The 21294-nt window shown below is 40.0% G+C and overlaps 1 protein-coding gene across 3 annotated transcripts in view; it reads right to left on the bottom strand.

Annotated features, from left to right (window-relative positions):
• Positions 1–15345: 15345 nt before the first annotated feature.
• The window catches only part of LOC124782512 (adenylyl cyclase-associated protein 1), a 266157-nt gene continuing 260208 nt past the window's right edge, over positions 15346–21294 (bottom strand). For all 3 annotated transcript variants that reach the window (XM_047253947.1, XM_047253946.1, XM_047253948.1), the window contains exon 9: positions 15346–20529. In XM_047253947.1, coding sequence (XP_047109903.1) covers positions 20446–20529 — 84 coding nt within the window. In that variant the 3' untranslated portion in view covers positions 15346–20445. The remainder of the gene's footprint in view (positions 20530–21294) is intronic.

Here is a 21294-nt window from a genome sequence, read left to right as displayed (position 1 = left end):
GCTTCTCGTGTTACCCTCCAGAGTGCAGCAGGAACTGCAGCAACAGCCGTTCTGGCTTCGGACAATGCAATCCGAACCGCAGTAGCTGGCCTGGTGGTACGTCACAGACATCCGAGTCAACGCCTGATGGCTACTGCTGGTACCACACCCACTTTGGCAATGACGTGACAAACTGCCAGCCTCTGTGTTCACACCCAAATGCCAACCGCAGCCAGTATTAGATGCACCCAGCTGCAGTGCCATATCAAGGCATCTCTGTGTAGCAGAGCAGGATGACGGTGTCAGTTACCTAGTAGACATGGGCTCCAACCTGTTTATATACCCAAGATCTATGCTCAGGGACAAAAGATCGGCCGAGTTACTGTCACGGACCACGGCTAACAATTCCTCTATAAAAACGTATGGCACGTACTACCGAGAATTGAAGTGCAGGCTGTGCTGCATACTCGCATGGACATCTACTTTGGCCAATCCTGGGTGCGGACTTTCTGGTGCACTTCATTTTGCTAGCTGACATAGCGAACGCCCAGCTGATCAACTCTACGACTGGGTTGCAGATAGCGGCACAGCAGCAACACACTGCCTTCTTCAATGTGAAACCAGTGTAGTGCTCCGGTCCCTACGCCTACATACTAGACCAATTTCTGGAACTGACTCGATACCTGGCGCACCGAAAGAAGTCAAACATCCACAGTACATCACATATTATCCACAACCGGTCCACCCACCTCTAGCTGACCACATTGCCTTTCCCCCAATCGGCTTGCCATAGCTAAGGCTGAATTCGAGGCTATGTTGCGACAAGGCATCATCTGCCCGTCAAGCAGTCCCTGGTCTTCCGCCTTGCATCTAGCCTGAAAAAAGGAAAATTTGTGGCGTCCATGCAGTGACTACCATGTGCTAAATGCTTGAACGGTGCCAGATCCCTACCCGGTACCATACCTGCAGGACTTCAGCCACACTCTGGCGGGGTCTGTACTGTGTAGCAACACCAACTGTGTGGAGGCATTTACACAGATCCCCGCAGCACCCAGTGCATGACATTGAGCAGCCATTGTATCAGACGCCAGCCAGACAGCTATAGGCGTGGCGTTGCAACAATGCATCACCGATAGCTAGCAGCCACTCACCTTCTACACCAGGAAGCTCTTCGAATCGCAACGCGTTTGGAGCACTTATGGCTGTGAGCTCTTAGTGATATTCGAGGCTGTGAAACACTTCCGCCCATCTGTCAAAGCTCGTCCTTTTATTATATTCACGGACCATAAATCGATCATGGACATGTTTGTGAACAACTGCAACAAGTGTTCACCATGCCAGTTCTGGCAGCTGGAGCACATCTCGCAGTTCTCCATAGAGATCTGCTGCATCTCTGGCATTGACAACATTGTGGCCGACTGCCTATCTCATGGATGTGCCGTCATCTCTCACCCTTTGAACTTTGTGGACATTGCCAACGTACAGGAGAGTGACGACAAACTAAATAACCTCCGCCACGATGACTCCAGTGGCCTACAACTCGAACTGGTGCCTGTGCCCAGCTCCAATCGCAAGATCTGTTGCAAGACTTTGACAGGCAAGCAGCAGCAGTTTTTTCCCAAGAAATTCCAGCACACCGCCTTTGACCGTGTGCAGGGACTCTCGCAACCCGGTGTCAACAGCACTATGTCGCTTGTGGCTACACGTTTTGTCTGGCCAGGGATGTGGAAAGACTACAATCAGTGGGCATGTGCCTGCATTGCATGCCAGCGTGCCAAGGTCGGCAGACATCCAAGCGCCTGTCAACGCGTTCCCCAATGTGACATGGCGCTTCGAACATGTTCACATGGACATCATGGGTCCTCTTCCCTCGTCCCATGGCAAGCACTACCTGCTGACCATGGTAGATCGTTTTACACGCTGGCCGGAAGCGACACTGATTGCAGACATCACCGCCGAGACAGTCGCCACCACCTTCGTCGAAACGTGGGTGGCCCACTTTGGATGCCCCAGCCACATGACCACTGACCACGACCACCAGTTCGACTGTGCACTATTCACACACGTCGCCTGACTGTGGAGTGCAGCTGCAATAAACGACAAGCTATCATCCAGCATCCAACAGCATGGTAGAGAGGCTCCACAGGACGCTAAAAGATGGCTTAACTTGCTGCAACACGACTTGGACAGAGGCACTTCCCCTGGTACTGCTCGGCCTATGAGTTACTCCCAAGGAGGAAATCGGCGCTTCATCTGCTGACCTCATATATGGACACTCACTGGCTATTCCAGGGACTTCGTGGAGGAAGCACCACTACTGCATAGACTGATGGCTGCGCTGTCATGCAGCTCCCAAGCTCCGCTCTACAAGGGGGGATCTGTGTGGCGGCCCACCACACAGCTGTGCAAATGCTAGAACTACTATCGCAGCCAAAACAGCATTTACCATTAGCTGAAAGCCCGGCAACGGCGCGGTGCTCACCGGTCGTGTGAAGACAAAGGGAGAACCACTGCGAGCCAGGCATCGGAACATGCCAGATGCATTGCACGAAGAGCTGTCCAACCTACCTGTGAAGCACATGTGTTGAGCGATCGTGGTCTCCCCACACAAGCACATGCAGAAGCCGGCCCGTCTGCTTATGCAACTGCTTCCGCCTCGCTCACGAAAAACGCCACTCTCCATGGATAGTGCCGGGAGCTGGCCGTACAGAGAATTGCCCGCGAGCACATGGCTACGCAATGTCTTGTGGAGTGTACACCCTCTGGATCACGCACCGCTCCACCTCAAGCCGTCTACCGCAGTCACGCAGTCGGCGATGGACTATATCAGGCATGATTGTATGCATCTCAATCATTGTAATAAATGTGATTGCCTCACGCCTCAGTCACCTTAGCCTCCTCTGAACAGAGTGTGTGGGCGCAATATAGGGTTGGCTTGTCGCAAAAATAATCGTAAGCAGAATTATGAGTGATTCCATAACATTACCAATTGCTAACAATTGCCAACAGTTTTGCAAATGGATGAGATCTGTCAAACTGTATTTGTGCTATGAATGCGAAACATGTAGCCAAACACCCTCCCAATAAAGAAGGCAGTGTATAGTTAAATTATAAAGGCACACTTAGCACTGTGTTATTAGGACTGGTTGGGCCTGACTATAGAGTTCTGCACTTCGATGTAGGCAGTAATGGCTGTGGAGTTTTTAATAACTGTAAACTGTAGGAATGCCTTGAACATAATACTTTGAATTTACCAGTTCCTCCCGCCAACTTTAGAGCTGTTCTGACTCCATATACCAGCTGATAATGCATTTTAGAGGTTACCCAATGCAGCATCGAGTGTTTGATTATTGGATCTCTTACAGCACGAAATTTGCATGAAAACATCACTACTTTTTAATGAGAGGAGAGTATCACATTTGACGCTAGAGCTTCCCAAATTCAAGGAGAATGGCACAAAGATAGACAGTAGGCAGAAACAAATGTACCACTGGAACCCACAAAAGTACACGATTAAGCACAATAAGCCGAATTTACAAGTTCCTTTGATTCGCCAAAAGGGGAAGCAGACTGGCACTACCAACGTCATTAAATTTTCACCGAATTCTGCCTGTTAGCATGCACATGTATCATGTTTGTAAAAAAAGGTAAAAGTATTATTTGTAAAATGTAAAATTTATGTCACATATAAATTTATCGTCCATCTCCTTTGGCGTGCATCAGCGAAACATATATTTCAGTGAATCGAAATATTCCCACTTGTTTCTGTGTACATCACCAGCACTCTGTCCACTTTTCAGTTACCTCATTTTGTTGTGTTCCTGCGCGTATTGTGCGCCCAAATTAATATTGTTTTTTCGTATTTCGGCGTCACTTGTACAGAAATCTGCCACTATATTTTCGAGAGCGTTCTGTTTCCTTATTCAATTTTTGAAGTACACCTGCCTTACATCCCACAATACAGGGAAGCATTCCACTTTTTATATTAACAACTGCGTTTTCTCACAACGACACTGACATTTTTAACAAAACACAAAATGTCTGCAAGTTGAAGAAAGCTTCCAGCAAACAGCTAGTTTGACAAGTAGTTGGAGCAATTCGCACGAAAATGATCCACTAACTTGCGGAAGCTACTTCTGCAAGCTGTCCGAAATCGACTTGCTGCGGGTATTGCCACATCAAAGAGCTTGCAGAAGTAGCTTCTGCCCATGATGCTACTAGCATTCTTAATTAGGGAGTGATCCGGTGACCTTGCTGGCCAAGATAGGTTTTGGCAACCACAAGAGCGGCAGAAACACTGGCTGTGTGTGGACGCGCATTATCTTGCTGAAATGTAAGACCAGAATGGCTTACATGAAGGGCAACAAACCAGGGCGAAAAATATTGTCCACGTACCGGTACCGCTGGGATTGAAGGGGTGCTGTAGGTGATAACCAAGGGCGTCCTGCTATGAAATGAATTGGCACTCCAGACCATCACTCCCGACCGTCGGGCCGTATGGCGAGCTACCATCAGGTTTATATCGTACCACTGCCTAGGGACGTCTCCATACTAAATGACTGGAGTAGAATTGTCTTCAGTGACGAGTCGTTCTTCGAGCTCAGCACCTGCTATTACTAAGGTACTGTTTGCTCATGACACTTTGGTGTACAAGAAGATCTCGTCTTCAAATGCCTGTAGGGGTATGCAAGATGACGTAGACAGAATTTCTTATTGGTGTGATGATTGGCAAGTTGTTCTAAATGAAGAAAAATGTATGTTAAAGCAGATGAGTAGGAAAAATAGTTCTGCAACGTTCAAATACAGCTTAGTAGAGTACTCGTTGACGCAGTCACATTGATTAACTATCTCGGTGTAACATTGTAAAGTGAAGTGAAATGGGATGAGCTCCTCAGTTTGACAGCAGGGAAGGTGACGCTTCACTTCATTTTACTGGGAGAACTTTGGGAAAATATATCTCATCCATAAAGGAGATGGTCTACAGAGCGCTAGTGTGGCTCATTCTTGAGTACTGTTTGGGATCCCCACCCGGTTGGATTGAAGGAAGACACTGAAACAAATCAGATACATGCTGCTAAAGTTGTTACTGCTATATTTGATGAGTGCACAAATATTACTGAGATGCTTTGTGAAGTCAGAGGGGAATCCCTGGAGTAAAGATGGCATTCTTTTCACAAGGCACTGTTGCGGAAATTAAAGGCAGCAGCATTTGTGGCTAACTGCAAAACGATTCTACTGCTGCCAACATACATTTAGCATAAGGGCCATAAGGATTAAATGGGAGAAATTAGGACTTGTATGGAGGTTTTTTAGACAGTCTTTTTTCCCTCACTCTATCTGCGAGAGGAACAGGAAAGTAAATGAGCAATTCTGCAAGGTGGTAGCCTCCTCCTTGCACTATACGGTGACTTGTGGAGTGTGTACAAGTTGACACTGATATTGCCGTAGATGATGTTAAAGTTTGTAGTCTTCTATACAAGTATGTACGAAACAGAGATGTTGTTCAATTTATAGATAGGTTTATCGATATACTTCTATTCATGTGGATATTCCATAATGAATACATAATCACAGATAGAATTCACATTCCAGAAACATATTTAGTAATTACTTTGAAGTTGAAGGCTTTTTACTGTGACAGCTGGCTTCTCTGAATTATATGTACAAGTTGTGAAAGAACTTACAATTTGTTTCCGTACTGTAATGTTGTAGATTGGCTGCCACCTAACATCATAGCCATTTTCTTGCACACTTTCTTTTGCAGGCTATCATCTGCATGTCAAGTCCCTAAAAGCAGGCTTCTTTATACATTTTATAACAATTTTTTCCATCCATGAAAACAGAAAGCTCCTTCTGCAGAGATGCAGTAACAACAAAAAATAATAAAATGTAAAAAAATACACACAGCTGGAACAGCATCGATGGCCGGCCACACACCGGCAATCTAGCACGAGTGCTGGCCCATTCAGCTGCACACAACTTTGGGCAAAGTGAATAACTGGCTGAAGGCTGGTCGCTTGACAAAACACTGGTTGGATGGGGCAGCAGTTTGCAAATTGGCTGTGTGAGTGTTGCACATTCGCCTGTCTTGTAAACCAGCAGCAAGTGTGGCCATGGCTACACTAGTGTGCCACAATGCCCTTTACGGAATTATGTTTCTCTAACACAACTACCCCCCCCCCCCCCTCCACTGCCCCGTTGCCAATTATGGGGGCTTCTGCGCCTCAGCGACACAGGTAGTCATACTGTAGGTGCAACCACAAAAGAGAGGCATATGTTAAGACACGAGACAAGCATGTGGTTCCTGAAGACGGCCAGCAGCCTTTTCAGCAGTTGCACGGGCAACAGTCTGGATGATTGACTAATCTGGCATTGTAACATCAACCAAAACGGCCTTGCTGTGCTGTCACTGCAAATGGCTGAAAGTAAGGGGAAGCTACAGCCATTATTTTTCACGAGGTCATGTAGCTCTACTGTATGTTTAAATGATTATAGTATCCTCTTGGGTAAAATATTCTGAAGGTAAATTAGCCCCACATTTGAATCTCCAGGTGAGGACTATGCAGAAGGACGTCATCATCACGAGAAACGAAACAGGTGATCTACAGATCGGAGTGTGGAATGTTAGATCCCTTTATCAGCCAAATCAGTTAGAAAATTTCAAAAGGGAAATGGATAGGTTGAAGTTAGATATAGTGAAAATTTGTGACATTCAGTGGTAGGAGACCAGGACTTCTGGTCACGTGAATACAAGTTTGTAAATACAAAATCAAATAGGGGCAATGCAGGAGTCAATTTAATAATGAATAAGAAAATAGAAAATAAGAAAATAGTAAGCTACTATGAACACCATAGTGAACATATTATTGTAGCCAAGATAGACAGACACGAAGCTCAGACCCACCACGGTAGTACAATATGCCAACTAGCTCTGCAGAAGATAAAGAGATTTAAGAAATGTATGATGAGAAAAAAAGGAATTGTTCAGATAGCTAAGGGGATGAAAATTTAATAGTGATGAGGGACTGGAATTCGATAGTACGAAAAGGAAGACAGGGAAAAGTAATAGATGAATATGGAGTGGGGGAAAAGGAAAGGAAGAGAAAGTAACCTGAAAGAATTATGGACAGACATATTCATCACAACACTTGGTTTGAGAATCATGAAAGAAGGTTGTATACATGGAAGAGACCTGGAGACACTGGAGGGTTTCATATTAATTATGTAAATGCAAGACAGAGATTTCCGAACCAGATTTTAAAATGCAAGATATTTCCAGGTGCAGACGTGGGCTCCAACCACAGTTAACTTGCAAAAATGTAGGGAATTAAGGACACGGGACCTGGATAATCTGAAAGAAACAGAGGTTGCTGAGAGTTTCAGGGGGAGCATTAGGCAATGAATGACAAGAACAGGAGAAAGAAATACTGTAGGAGATAAATTGTCAGTTTTGAGAGATGAAACAATGAAGGCAACAGAGGATCAAATAGGTAAAAAGACAAAGCCTTGTAGAAATCCTTGGGTATCACAGGGGGTATTGAATTTACTTCATGAAAGAAAAGAATATAAAAATGGAGTAAGTGATGTAGGCAAAAGGTAATACAAACATCTAAAAAATGAAATAGACAGGAAGTGCAAAAGGTCTAAGCAGGAATGGCTAGAGGACAAATGTAAAGATTTAGAAGCATATATCACTAGATGCCACCTAGCGGAAAATTAAAGAGGCATGTACTAATATCACGAGCTCGACTGTAAAATGAGTCCTAAGCCAAGAAAGTAAATATGAAAGGTGGAAGGAATATACAGGGTGTTTCAAAAAGGACTCTACAACTATAAAATTTCATATAAATTTATTGAAGGAAGATGTAGAGCTGGGTTTACTGTTGTTTTATAGAGAAACATGTCAAGTTTTTTTTACCTTGAACCAAAGATGTTGTATGTGGCTTCTGTCAGTTATCCTGCACACATCCTATCATAAGTCAATTTCTCCCCAAACTTGCTGTGGCATTGCAGGTGTAACTTGCTCAGTAGCCGCGTAAATTCTTACTCTTAAGTTCAGGTATAGAAGACGGCACAGTAGGTACAAACACGATATCCTTGATGAATCCTCATTAAAAAAAAAAAGAAAAAAAAGGTGAAAAAAAAGAAAAAAAAAACAGTGGTTTCAGGTCTGAGGAACGTGGGGGCCATGCAATTGGCACATCATGGCCAATCCATTGACCTGGAAGGCGGTCACTGAAAAAATCCTGGACGTCACCCAGATAGTGCCGTTCGTGCAACATCTTGCATGAAGTAAACATTTTGTTCTTGATCATCCTCATCAATCTGTGGTATCAAAAATTGTAGTAACATATCCAGGTACACTATCCCGTTGATGGTTCTCTCATGGAAAAGAAAGGGTCATAGACTTTGTTCTTGCTCAATGCACAAAAAACGTTCAGTTTAGGGCTATCATGAACATGTTGCAATGTTTGATGATTTTCACTGTCCCAAATCCTACAGTTGTGTGTGTTAACCTTGCCACTTAAGTGAAAAGTTAACTCATCAGAAAAGATGATTTTGTCCAAGAAATGTTCATCCTCATGTAATCAATCTGACATATCAGCACAAAAGTTCTCGGGAGCAATTTTATCAGTGTCTTTTATCGCTTGTATAATCATCAATCTGTACGGTTTCAAATGCAAACGGTTTCGCAACACACGCCAAACAGTCTTATGTGGGATTTGTAGTTTGCGAGATGCATGTGGGTCGATTTTGTACCACTGTTGACAAAATCCACTCTATGATATTGTTAGAAGTGCATGGATGACCTGATGATTTTCCATGTCTTACCGAGCACCTTGTTTCTACAAACTATTTATGCCACTCATCAATTGCAGACCTACTAGGAGGATCTTTAGAGTACTTGGTACGGAAATTATGCTGGATTATTGTCGCCGACTTCAATTCTTCAAACCAAAACACATCTAGAACGCTAATGTCCAGTGAAGGCAGGCATCTTTAATGCAACTGCCGCTAGCGCTCCATACGGTGCAATTTGGCACTAGTGTATTACGTGAGACAAAACTTGATGTATTTCTCTACAAATTGACACTAGATTTACCTCTGTAGGTACTATGAATTAATTTACATGAATTTTCAAAGTTGTAAAGTCCTTTTTGAAACACCTTGTGTAGAGGATCTATATAAAGGAGGTGTACTTGAAGGCTGCAGAAATGGAAGAGGACGTAGATGAAGATGAGATGGGAGATATGATACTGTGAGAATAATTTGACAGCACTGAAAGACCTAAATCGAAACAAGATATCACGAGTAGACAACATTTCAGCAGAACTAGCGACAGCCTTGGGAGAGCCAGCCATGACAAAACTCTTCCATCTGGTGTGGAAGATGCACGAGACAAGCGAAATAACCTCAGACTTCATGAAAAATGTAACAGTTCCAATTGCAGAGAAGGCAGATGCTGATAGGTGTTAATATTACCAAACTATCACTTTAATAAGTCATGGCTGCAAAATGCTAACACAGAAGAATGGAAATACCGCTAGAAGCTGACCTTAGGGAATATAAGTTTGGATTCCAGAGAAATTTAGGAATACACATGACAGCACTGACCCTATGACTTCTCTTAGAAGATAGGTTAAGGAAAGGTCAACCCATGTTTATAGCATTTGTAGACTTACAGAAAGCTTTTGACAATGTGGACTGGAATCCTCTCTTTGGAATTCTGAAGCTATTAGGGATAAAATACAGGGACCAAAAGGCTATTTACAACCTGTACAGAAACTAGACAGCAGTTGTAAGAGTCATGGGGCAAGAAAGGGAAGCAGGGGTGGAATAGGGAGTGAAACAGGATTTTGTAGCCTATTGCCAATGTTATTCAACCTGTACTTTGAGCAAGCATTAAAGGAAATCGGAGATCAGACTGCTGAAGGAATTAAAGATCAGGGGGAAGAAATAGAAACTTTGAGGTTGCCAATGACATTGTGATTCTGTCAGAGACAGAAATGACTTGGAAGAGCAGTTGGACAGAAAGGACAGTGTCTTTAAAGGAGTATATAAGATGAACAACAACAAAAGCAAAACGAGGATAATGAAACATAATTCCATTAAATCAGGTGATGCGAGGGACTTCAATTAGGAAATGAGAGAAAGTGGTAGATGAGTTTTGCTACTTGTGCAAGGAGGATATAAGAAGAACATCAGCTAAAGCAAAGCAAGGACAATGGAATATAGTTGCATTAAATCAGGTGATGCTGAAGGACTTAGATTAGGAAGAGAGACACAGTAGTAGATGAGTTTTGCTACTTGTGCAGCAAAATAACTGATGATGACCGAAGTAGACTGGCAATGACATGATAGGCATTTCTGAAAAAAGGTAATTTGTTAACATAGATTAAGTGTTACGAAGTCTGAAAATACATGTATGGAGTGTAAGCCATGCATGGAAGTGAAACATGGACAATAAATAGTTTAGACAAGAAGAGACTAGATACTTTTGAAATTTGGTGCTACAGAAGAATGCTAAAGATTAGTGGGTAGATCATGTACAACTAACTAATAAGGAAGTACTGAACAGAATTAAGGAGAAAAGAAATTAGTGGTAAAACCTGACTAGAAGATGGGATCAGTTGATAGGACACATTCTAAGACATCATGGAATCACCAATTTAGTATTAGAGGGAATTATGGGAGGTAAAAATCATAGAGAGAAACCAGGAGATGAATGCAGAAAGCAGATTCAGAAGGGTGTAAGTTGCTGTTGTTATTCAGAGATGAAGATGCTTGCACATGAGGGAGTGGCATGGGAAGCTGCATCAGAGCAGTCTTCAAACTGAAGACCACAGTAACATGATAACTGAGAATTCCCCACACTTCTTGCACTTAAGAAATGGGCTAGCTTATTTAGTTTTACTTGCTTTTAGGAGTAACATCCCATTGCTAAGTTGCTCAACTGATTTTAGTGATGTTGTTAAACATCCAAGCACTTTCCCATTTCAAAAAGAAGACAGCTATCAAATGTCCTCTCCACCCATTTAACAACAATAAATACATTTTGACACACATGTATCTTGCCACTGTCGACATTTCTGAGGCATTGCTTATTGCTCAGGAGGATGAGCCTACCAAGCACTCTTTGGTGGTTGGGTGGGAGGTACAACCAGTGGTCCACCTACCCACTGCAAGATTTTCTTTTTGCAAATTATGAAACATCACATTCCCATGAACAGCTAGGGAAATAAGAGTCCACCCACACAAAGACCCACTGTTCTAGGTAAGTCTTATACAGCTGAGATACAGTAGGTTCCACGGAGGCTGCCCACTAGGAACCATTTCACCTCAACAACCATTTACCTCATCAGCACAAGCAAACCTTAAGGTTGAGGTTTGGAACTTCCTCACAATCTGGGAGATTAAATCAAGATTCCCTTTCCCTATGATACACAACATTCCACCAACACACCACACAATAATTGCTGAAACGTGTGCAGAGCTTATGGTTACAGAGGACTAGCAACGCTATCCAGCCCCAAGAGCATATGCGGCTTCATTGACAATACCCTGGACATTGTAAGCATTACCATGCCCTCTGCTGTGCCATGGGTGCTGTACTGCCATTATACACTGGGGGTTTACTATCTCAGATACTCTCATCATGTCTCACCTTTTTGTTGCTCTGGGCATTCTACAGACATTGAGAGAACTAAGAGTATTTATTGTAGCCTTCGGCAACAATACAGTCTCTAAGAAAAGTGTGAAAATTTCAATCCACAGAAAAATAAGATATATTCTGAGATGTCATCTATTAGGTTTTGAACAAATAATAAGGTGTGGTGAGTGCCACCAGTAATGCTGGAATCAAAAGGACTTCATATTACACCACAACTAAATGATTAATGAGGGTAGGCCTACATCTCAAAACTTCTACAGCACCCAACTGCATTTGGGGAATGTCAGCGCTGAACTACTTTAAGAGCCAACCACACTCGGGACATGTGGCACTTTTTGACACCTGTGGAAGTTCACTGCAGTACAAGAGTTAATACATTTTTCTCTCTGTCTCATGGTGTGTTGATTGTGGTATGAAGACTTTTAATGATGTATTTGCTGACTAACACCCCTATAGTATTAAAGGTGATGGATGTGCATAACTTAAAAACGTTTGTTCGTAAGAGCTTTGTTCGTACAAAATGGTCTTATATTACAGCTCTTCCTTGCCATGTGCTATGAGGGCTTCAATCGTCTTCAACATGTGATACCCACTTCAACAGTAGACATGTGTGTAGCAACATAGTTAATAACAAGCACCACCATTTGAGGCAATGATGACCTAAAACAACATGTGGTAGAGAGGAAGATATGTTTCAACAGTAGGATAAAATTAGCTTCAAACCATCTGCACATCCTGGATCAGGTATGACAGTCTACTTTGTCACAGTTTGTGCATAGGCTGAGCAACCCAGCTCAGTGTTGAGTTAATTTCTCAGGATGGTGGCAGTTATTTCCTTCAAATGACTTACCGTATTTACTCGAATCTAAGCCGCATTTTTTTTCCGGTTTTTGTAATCCAAAAAACCACCTGCGGCTTAGAATCGAGTGCAAAGCAAGCGCATGTTCTGAAAAATGTTGGTAGGTGCCGCCACAACTAACTTCTGCCGTCGAATATATGTAGCGCTACACAGGCATGCTTTGTAGGCACAAAGATAAATACTGGCGCCAAAACCTCTGCGTCAGTAAATAAATTAAAAAAAAAAAGGTGGAAGACGAGCTTTTTTTTCCTCCGCCCCGAGCTTCGACCATTCGACCACTGCATTTTCATACATTATCCAACGAAGTAAATACAAATTCCGTATTGTTCATCTTCGAATGTAGCAGAATTTCAATGTACTACAAAAATCCGACTGGCAAGACTGTTTGGGATGTTTGTCAATATGGCCAACTCTACGTTCTGAATTTTTTCCTACCTGTGAGAAGAGATCGTTGCTAATAGGAACCTGATGAAATGTGAATCACATGCAGTATTCTCTTCACCATAAGAATAATACGAATATAAACATTGTGCCATGTATTCTTTCGTGTTTGCTGCAATCGCATTTAAATCCTGTCTGCCTAATAAACTACGAAACTAGAGTGAGACAACAGCAAACGCGGAAGAATATACATATCGTGTCATGTTTATATTCGTATTATTCTTATGCCTAATAGTGATAGTCAGAAATGAAGCACGGCAACTGACTAGATTTTTAAATCTAAGATGACACTAATTTCCGCGCAGAATGTAATGTACTAAAGAGGCGTCTGCAAAGATTTTCAGACGGAGAAAATTTTTCATTAAATTCTCATTCAAAACATTTTCTATCACATGCAGTCCATTATTTGGTTTTTGTTGATCATTATCAAAGAAAGCAGCAGTGTAAGTAACAACAAATAGCAGTCTCTTGCCATTGTTTCGCTAGTGAGACGATTCCTCTCTCTCTCTCTCTCTTTTAATTGTAAGCGGCGGTAGCGCGCACAAATGCAAGCCATGCCGCGAGTGGCGGCAGGCCATAAACACGCACTATCAGAATGCAACAAACAATGCATGACTGAGTACAGTAATGCATTTTCAGCTTAGAGTGACGTAAACACCTATAACAAAGAAAACGGCACTTATCAGATCAAAGCAAAATAAGCAATCGATTCAAACCAGACGAAGCACGTAAAAAAGGAAGGGTACTCGTATAAATACGGATGGAGCGCCTGACGCATAGCAATGGCTACCTGGTAAAGCTTAACTGCTAAGCTTACGACTTGAACCAAACTACTGTAGCTGTATCATCATTCATTCGACGTAAATTGTGTCTCGTATTACAATGGACCAACTTTGTTTCGATTTGGAGGTGCGGCCTAAAACTTTTCTCTCCCTTGAATTTTGAGTCTCAAATTTCACATGCGGCTTACATTCGGGAAATTTTTTTTCCCTTTATTTCGAGTCTCATTTTTCAGGTGTGGCTTAGATTCGAGTGCGGCTTAGATTCGAGTGCGGCTTAGATTCGAGTGCGGCTTAGATTCGAGTGCGGCTTAGATTCGAGTGCGGCTTAGATTCGAGTAAATACGGTACCTAATACATCACTAATCAAAGGAAATGGTAAACTCCTAAAGGATGTAGCAATGGTTATTTTGTAGTGTGTATTTCTCATTAGTTACACCATCCTTTGTAATCTCTGAATGCATGTACACACACACACACACACACACACACACACACACACACACACACACACACACACACACACAGCACCACCACAACAACAACAACAAATTGCACTTATTTATGCTAACAAGGGAACCTCCCCATCGCACCCCCCTCAGATTTAGTTATAAGTTGGCACAATGGATAGGCCTTGAAAAATTGAACACAGATCAATCGAGAAAACAGGAAGAAGTTGTGTGGAACTGTGAAAAAATAAGCAAAATATACAAACTGAGTAGTTCATGGGAAGATATGCAACATCAAGGACACTGGAAATGCAGGAGCGCCGTGGTCTCGTGGTAATGTGAGCAGCTGCGGAACGAAAGGTCCTTGGTTCAAATCTTCCATCGAGTGAAAAGTTTAATTTTTTATTTTCAGTTTATGTGACAAACTCTTATGTTTTCATCATTTTTTTGGGAGTGATTATCACATTCACAAGAAAACCTAAATCGAGCAAGGCAGAAGAATCTTTTTACCCATTCGCCAAGTGTACAAGTTAGGTGGGTCGACAACATATTCCTGTCATGTGACGCACGTGCCGTCACCAGTGTCGTACAGAATATATCAGATGTGTTTTCCTGTGGAGGAATCAGTTGACCTATGACCTTGCGATCAAATGTTTTCGGTTCCCATTGGAGAGGCACGTCCTTTCGTCTACTAATCGCACGGTTTTGCGAAGCGGTCGCAAAACACAGACACTGAAGTTATTACAGTGAACAGAGATGTCAATGAATGAACGGACAGATAATAACTATGCAAAAATAAAGAAAGTAAAATTTTCACTCGAGGGAAGACTTGAACCACGGACCTCTCCTTCTGCAGGTGCTCACGCAACCACGGGACCACGGCGCTCCTGAGCTGCCTGTCTCCATGATGTTGCCTATGTGGCCCATGGACTACTCAGTTTGTATATTTTGCTTATTTTTTCACAGTTCCACACAACTTCTTCCTGTTTTCTCGATTGATCGGTGCTCAGTTTTTCAAGGCCTATCCACTGTGCCAACTTATAACTAAATCTGAGGGTGGTGCGATGGGGAGGTTCCCTTGTAAGCAGTAAGAAATTTACACAACACTAAAGTAAAAAAACTATTATTAATAGATATTATCTTTGTGAAAATAAGAAGTTGCTCATATTAATCATCAATAATTTAAATTTATTTTTTGTAGATTATTTTACAAAGAAGACAATCTAAAAATAATCCCTACTGATAAAATATGTGAAACACCTACTAAATGCAGAAGCTGAGGAAAATATACAGCAACACTGACTCACAGCGGAGGTGCACAGGTAAATTTTATGAGCAAATCATGTTTCCACATAAACATCATGCCTGAAAGTACATTCAGCAATCTTTCCACTGCAAGAAATACTTGGCATAAAATACCAATTTTGCTAAAAATAAAACAGTACCATCTTTTTCAGTTTAATATGATAAGTAGCAGAAATTTAATAATAGTGACAATTTTATTTACATTATCAATGTAGAACACAGTATTTAAGCTTTTTTCTGAATATTTTTGAACATTTACACAATTTTCAGAAAAGCTTAATGTATATAAAATTACATTCTATTATTTATGCCAACATGTATCAATATGTCAGGAAAAGTAGCTATAAAAAACGTTTTAAACAGATAACCTTTCTGTTACGATATGATCCTGTTTAACAAGTAGTAGCCTACACAGTTTAGAGATGTGAACAAAAATGCTACTCCAGATAGTTAAGTTTCAGAAGTTTATTTCTTGGTATACACTATAAAATTTAATATTTGTTATTATGAATAAGAATTTTTAGTGTTTAATGCTTTTATTTTTATTTAGTAAATATGTCATTCTAAATATTGATACAATTGCTTATATAGTAAAACCACCGAAGAAAATGTACAGGGGATTTTTAATTACAATTAGCCTATATCCACATTCATGGAAGGCAGTGATTGTTCATTTTAAGTTAATAACCAAGAAGAGCTCCCATACAAGGATAATATTGTGAACAGAACAAGAACACATTACATTCTCTCTACCCGCATTCACTAAAAGTGAGAAACTCTGGAATCTCCTGTATGTAAACTACTTTGGGCAGGGCAGGGGGGATGCGACACAAATATAACTCAGTCATTACACAAAACCAATAGTATGTAGTATGTCAAACAATGCATGTTTCGTTGTTTCATGTTTGAGACCTATAAAATATTAGGCTTATATCATTAAATTTCAAGTTATATTTCTGTCACAGGAATATTTATTGCATCATTCTTTAAAACTGAATTTTCTTCAGGAACAGTGTAACATTTCATTAACTCACTTTTAGCTTAAACAGCTCAGGGATAAGGTTTTTATGACTGTTTCCACTAATGCTTCCTTTTGTACATGTATACATGCAATACAGACCTTGGTGGTTTCACTCTATAAATTATACAAACAACTACCATGGCCGTATTATGTTATGTCTAAATGGTATTCCAAAAATAGGTATAGTGTTCCTGTAAGGATAAAACCACTTAACATAGGAAGTAAAAACACTACACCTGGAAATATTTCCAGTGTGATTTATTACAGGCAGTATAATCTGACTCACTCCCGTCTATGATGCACATTCAGAAATAAAAAAAATGTAATTAAATGAAAATGACTGAACCTGATTGCTTCACTACGGTTTACGTGTGAAAGGTAGCTACACAGTTTTGTTCAGCTATTTGCAAATCAGATGCTGGGTCAGCAGAGTTATCACATAAATCTGAGCGCTTTAAACAGTTCAATTTTTTCTTCAAATCCATACAAATAAAATTAATCATCCTGTCAGAAATAGTGTGCTGGTGGTAGCTGAGTGTTCCCAGAAATAAGATTTCTGATTAAAATTGATTTTATTATTAAGACAAAGCAATTGCTCAGGAATAAGTTGACTGTCTTCACGATAATTATCTGGACAGGGAGGAATTCATTTGGTATTGTAAATCTAGTTTTGATGAAGCACTAATTTTACAGCTGTGAGACAGGAACTACAGAAGAACATGTCTCCCATGCCAGAAGCATGAGAACTTGCAGTTAGTTTTATAATTCAGATGTTTGTGTGAGCTACGTTATTCATATATCGAAATTTTTTTGGGGGGAAGAAGAAACTCTAGCATGTTGTATATTTCAGGATCCCAAATTTATAGTCATGGACATTGGAACCTTTGCCAGTCATCTGTTCAGTGCTCCATTGATATTTCTACACCATTCTTGTAAGAATGTGTTCATGGTAGGAGTATAATGACTAAAATAAAATAAATAAATTAAAGTTGTTGTTCCTCAAAGGTTCTGAAGTACTATCGGCTTACACTGCTGAAGGAAGAAGAGCCCAAGCTGAGATAAAGTATTATGTATGTCAGCATTAATATTGATGAATGCTAGATTTTAACTCCATTTCCTCCATCTATGTACTAAATGATGGCAAAAATTTAAAGAACAAAAATTGTATTCCAAGTACGCTTTGCAAAAGATGTTGTAGCAGAATAAATATTATTTTTGTTGAATCCAAGCAACTGCTTTATTTGGAAGTTTGGTGAATAACTGCAGATCTGATAATGAAGGTAATGAGTGCATAGTTTCACAAAATTTGCAGATGTTGATGTGTTGCCTGCATGGTATGGAGGTAATGGTCCTGCCCAAAACAAGAATAAGACACTGTCATTAAGAGTTGGATAAAAGATTGGGATTACCTAATGATATTTTGACTGCAGGATGTGGTATATGAAAAGCACAGAGTATCCAGGTAACAGGAAACTGGGCCAAGGAAGTGCTCTCTCTCTCTCTCTCTCTCTCTCTCTCTCTCTCTCTCTCTCTCTCTCTCTCGCCCACACACACACACACACACACACACACACACAACCTTTTTTCACATGGGAAAGGGGGGGGGGGGGTAGATTAGACTTACAGCGTCATGTAACTATTTGCAGGGTGACCAGAAACTACGAGTATAATTACAATTGATTGAAGTTGGTCCAAATCTAATAATCATTGAAATCTAATAAAATGTATAAGAATTTACATTTTGAACAGTCTGTTTTGTTAGTAATGGCATTTTGTAAATACCATACTATCCCTGATTGTCTCTTGCTTTGAGCAAGAGATGCTGGCATCATCATTGTTACCTGTGGTGGAAGGAACATCAAATGTGATATGTGATAATGTAATGATGTGCAGGATAACCCACAATATTAAGCATACCATATTTGGTGACTGTGTATCCTACAAAATATGCAAGATATTTTACTCTGCTAACTGAAAATAACTTTCCACCACACTGTGGACATAGAGCACATTAGATTTTAAAAAGAAGTTCAGCATGTAGCAACATTTAAAAATTAAGTTGTGATGCGTATGTAAAGTGACTTGTTTCACATAATTAAGAATTACTGTGCAAATGATCAACAGAACGTGAAACTAACTAACAATAAACTGCAACTGTCTGTAAATAACAACTCCATCTAATGGAATTTGTATTCCACTCAGGACTTTTCACTATCATATTTGTAACTCCATCAAATGTTCAGGTCATCTGTAAAACCTTAAACCTTCAAATAATGTGCAGTTCTCTCTTAACCATCCCGCTATTCTCTGTAAATCTCACTCGCTCACACACACACACACACACACACACACACACACACACACTAGCATTTAGTCTCTCTTCTTCTGCAGCAGCACCTTGAAAAAGTTGTTTATCCACAATCATTCTTTCAATTGTTATTCAATATATTAGTTTCCTGGAATACTGCCAATCTTCTACTATTTTCACATGATCATAACATGCTTCATTTAGAAAGCTCTTTTGCTGTATACTCCTCTGGTCACAGGACAGAGACAAACATCAGCAAGTATTAAAAAACCTAGTGCAACCTCAACAATTTACAATACTATGCAAATCTTATTTCTTTTCTTTTTTACACGTTCATCAATTTAGAATGAAGTCTGCCTTGGAGTTCAAATTAAAATAGTCATAGAAAACAATATCTACATTGCAAATGCACATGTCCATAAGCCACAATATTGGCTGCTGTAAATGATACAATAAATTTCAAGTGATATTTATTAACTTCAACACTTTCAATAATTATGGCCAAAATATTTAAGAAAAGCTTAACACATATAGTCATGCTGTAATACACAGAAATTTTCCACACAACTAAAATAGAAGGTAAAAAAAGTCATTTTCCAGGTGTAAAATAGCAAGAGAAGAAATGAATGTCCAGTGAATAAACAAAATTATGAACTATACGATTAATTCAAACCCATTTTCTTTCTGACAATGAGATGATAAGTATGACAACAAAAATGACTGCTGCTCAGATAAAAGGATGGAACAGGCGATATGAAAATATATGAAACTGTATAAATGCTAATTACAAATTTAGCACCCATAATAGTAGAAAAGACAATATTTTTGTTTAAAAAATAGCACCATTTACATAATACATAGTACAGCTTTATTGATTTGACATAATTCACACATTAAAAATCTTTTCAAAAATGATGTGTCAAAAATGTGACCACTTTAATAAGAAGAAAATAATTTATCAGCTGTAAAAATTAAAAAATCTGTACACACCCAGCATCATGATACTTGCACAATAATTCTGACAGTTCAAAAGTACAATCTTAACTCTCAGAGTGACACACACTATCAACTGACAAGTAGCACAAAAAAATAATAATCAACAATCTGCATTGAAGTACTATTGAAGTCAAACAGGGAAAACTCTCACACCTTTGTCTGCAGAGGAGTCATAACAGCGTTACTTTCAGTCTACTGAGAAAATTATTTCTATCTGCATTTGACAATAGCAAATTATAGTAAAATTTTATAATAGAAAATATGAATGAAACTTCATTTCCAATCTTTAACATAAGACAAATTTCAATTCCTTGTTCTGCATTAATGTTCATGACAATGTAATAAGAAACCCTAGAGTAAGACTTTCATTACTCTTAAAAATATATATACATAAACTCAGTTGCTTGTTATTGTTCACTACGGCTTTCAAAAATGATACAAATTTCAAGCCACAGAAACGTCTAAAAAGTAGATTTATCACATCAAGCAATTATCCTGTACACCAAATTTTAACAGTTCATATACTGTACTCCTTGCATCTATCATTCTTGTCACTTATTTTTAATATGAAGATAAAAAAATGATTGCATATTGATTTATGATGATTGCACAATATTTCTACATCTAATGAAATGGTTTATCCTTTATTTTCAACAGCAATGGTCTGCAACCCCTTTTGGCTTACAGTAGTTTTAAATTGTTCTGGTACAGGGAATTCCGCCTGAAACAAATCAAATTAGTAGACACTTAAAGCCAGTGTAATATGCAATAACAGCTGATGGATATACAAGAAAGAAACTATTACATCACTCACATTTAGTCTTCAAATAATTTGACAAACTATTATTAGTCTACCAATATCTTCATGTTACAATGAATTACAAAGTTGGTGCACAATATTATAGAAGAGGGAAGCTAGATTTAAAATGGAGGAAGAAGCACAATCATTGAGTGCATTCTTTAATGGGAGGCTGGCAAAAGTATCACCTAACTTCTCTCTGCCTTGTGCATGATGCATAAACAGTGATACAAACTTATGTTTTACTTATTACCTGGCCAACCGAACTACTAACCTGGCCAGTGTGGCATCCCCATCATGTTTACACAAGGGAAGAAGGGAAGGCAGAACAGCACACACTTACAAGTGAGGTGCTGCCACACACTACATGTCTGTATGTCAGTGCACTGCTGTTTAAGTGCAGCTTTGAATTTATACATGCATCTAGTGTTTTTAGAATCGATGATAGGTCTCTGGGGATAATGAGGAAGTCAGTTTTCCTTTTTTGTAATTTGTCTCGCACTTCCTTAGTTTTATGTCCGTGGAAGCTGTCCAAGACCAACATGTTACATAAATTCAGTAATGCACCAGGACGACGTTGCCAAACATGTGTCACCCAGTCAATCACAAGGTTATTGTCTACCCACCCCTTCGGATTTGCTTTCACTAATATGCCTTTCTCTAATATTTTTGGAATAGTTTTTCTTT

Source organism: Schistocerca piceifrons, chromosome 1 (assembly GCF_021461385.2).
Source record: "Schistocerca piceifrons isolate TAMUIC-IGC-003096 chromosome 1, iqSchPice1.1, whole genome shotgun sequence".
In the NCBI taxonomy this organism is placed as follows: Eukaryota; Metazoa; Arthropoda; class Insecta; order Orthoptera; family Acrididae; genus Schistocerca; species Schistocerca piceifrons.
Note: the sequence above shows the minus strand (reverse complement) of the source record. Positions and strands in the feature narration are given on the sequence as shown.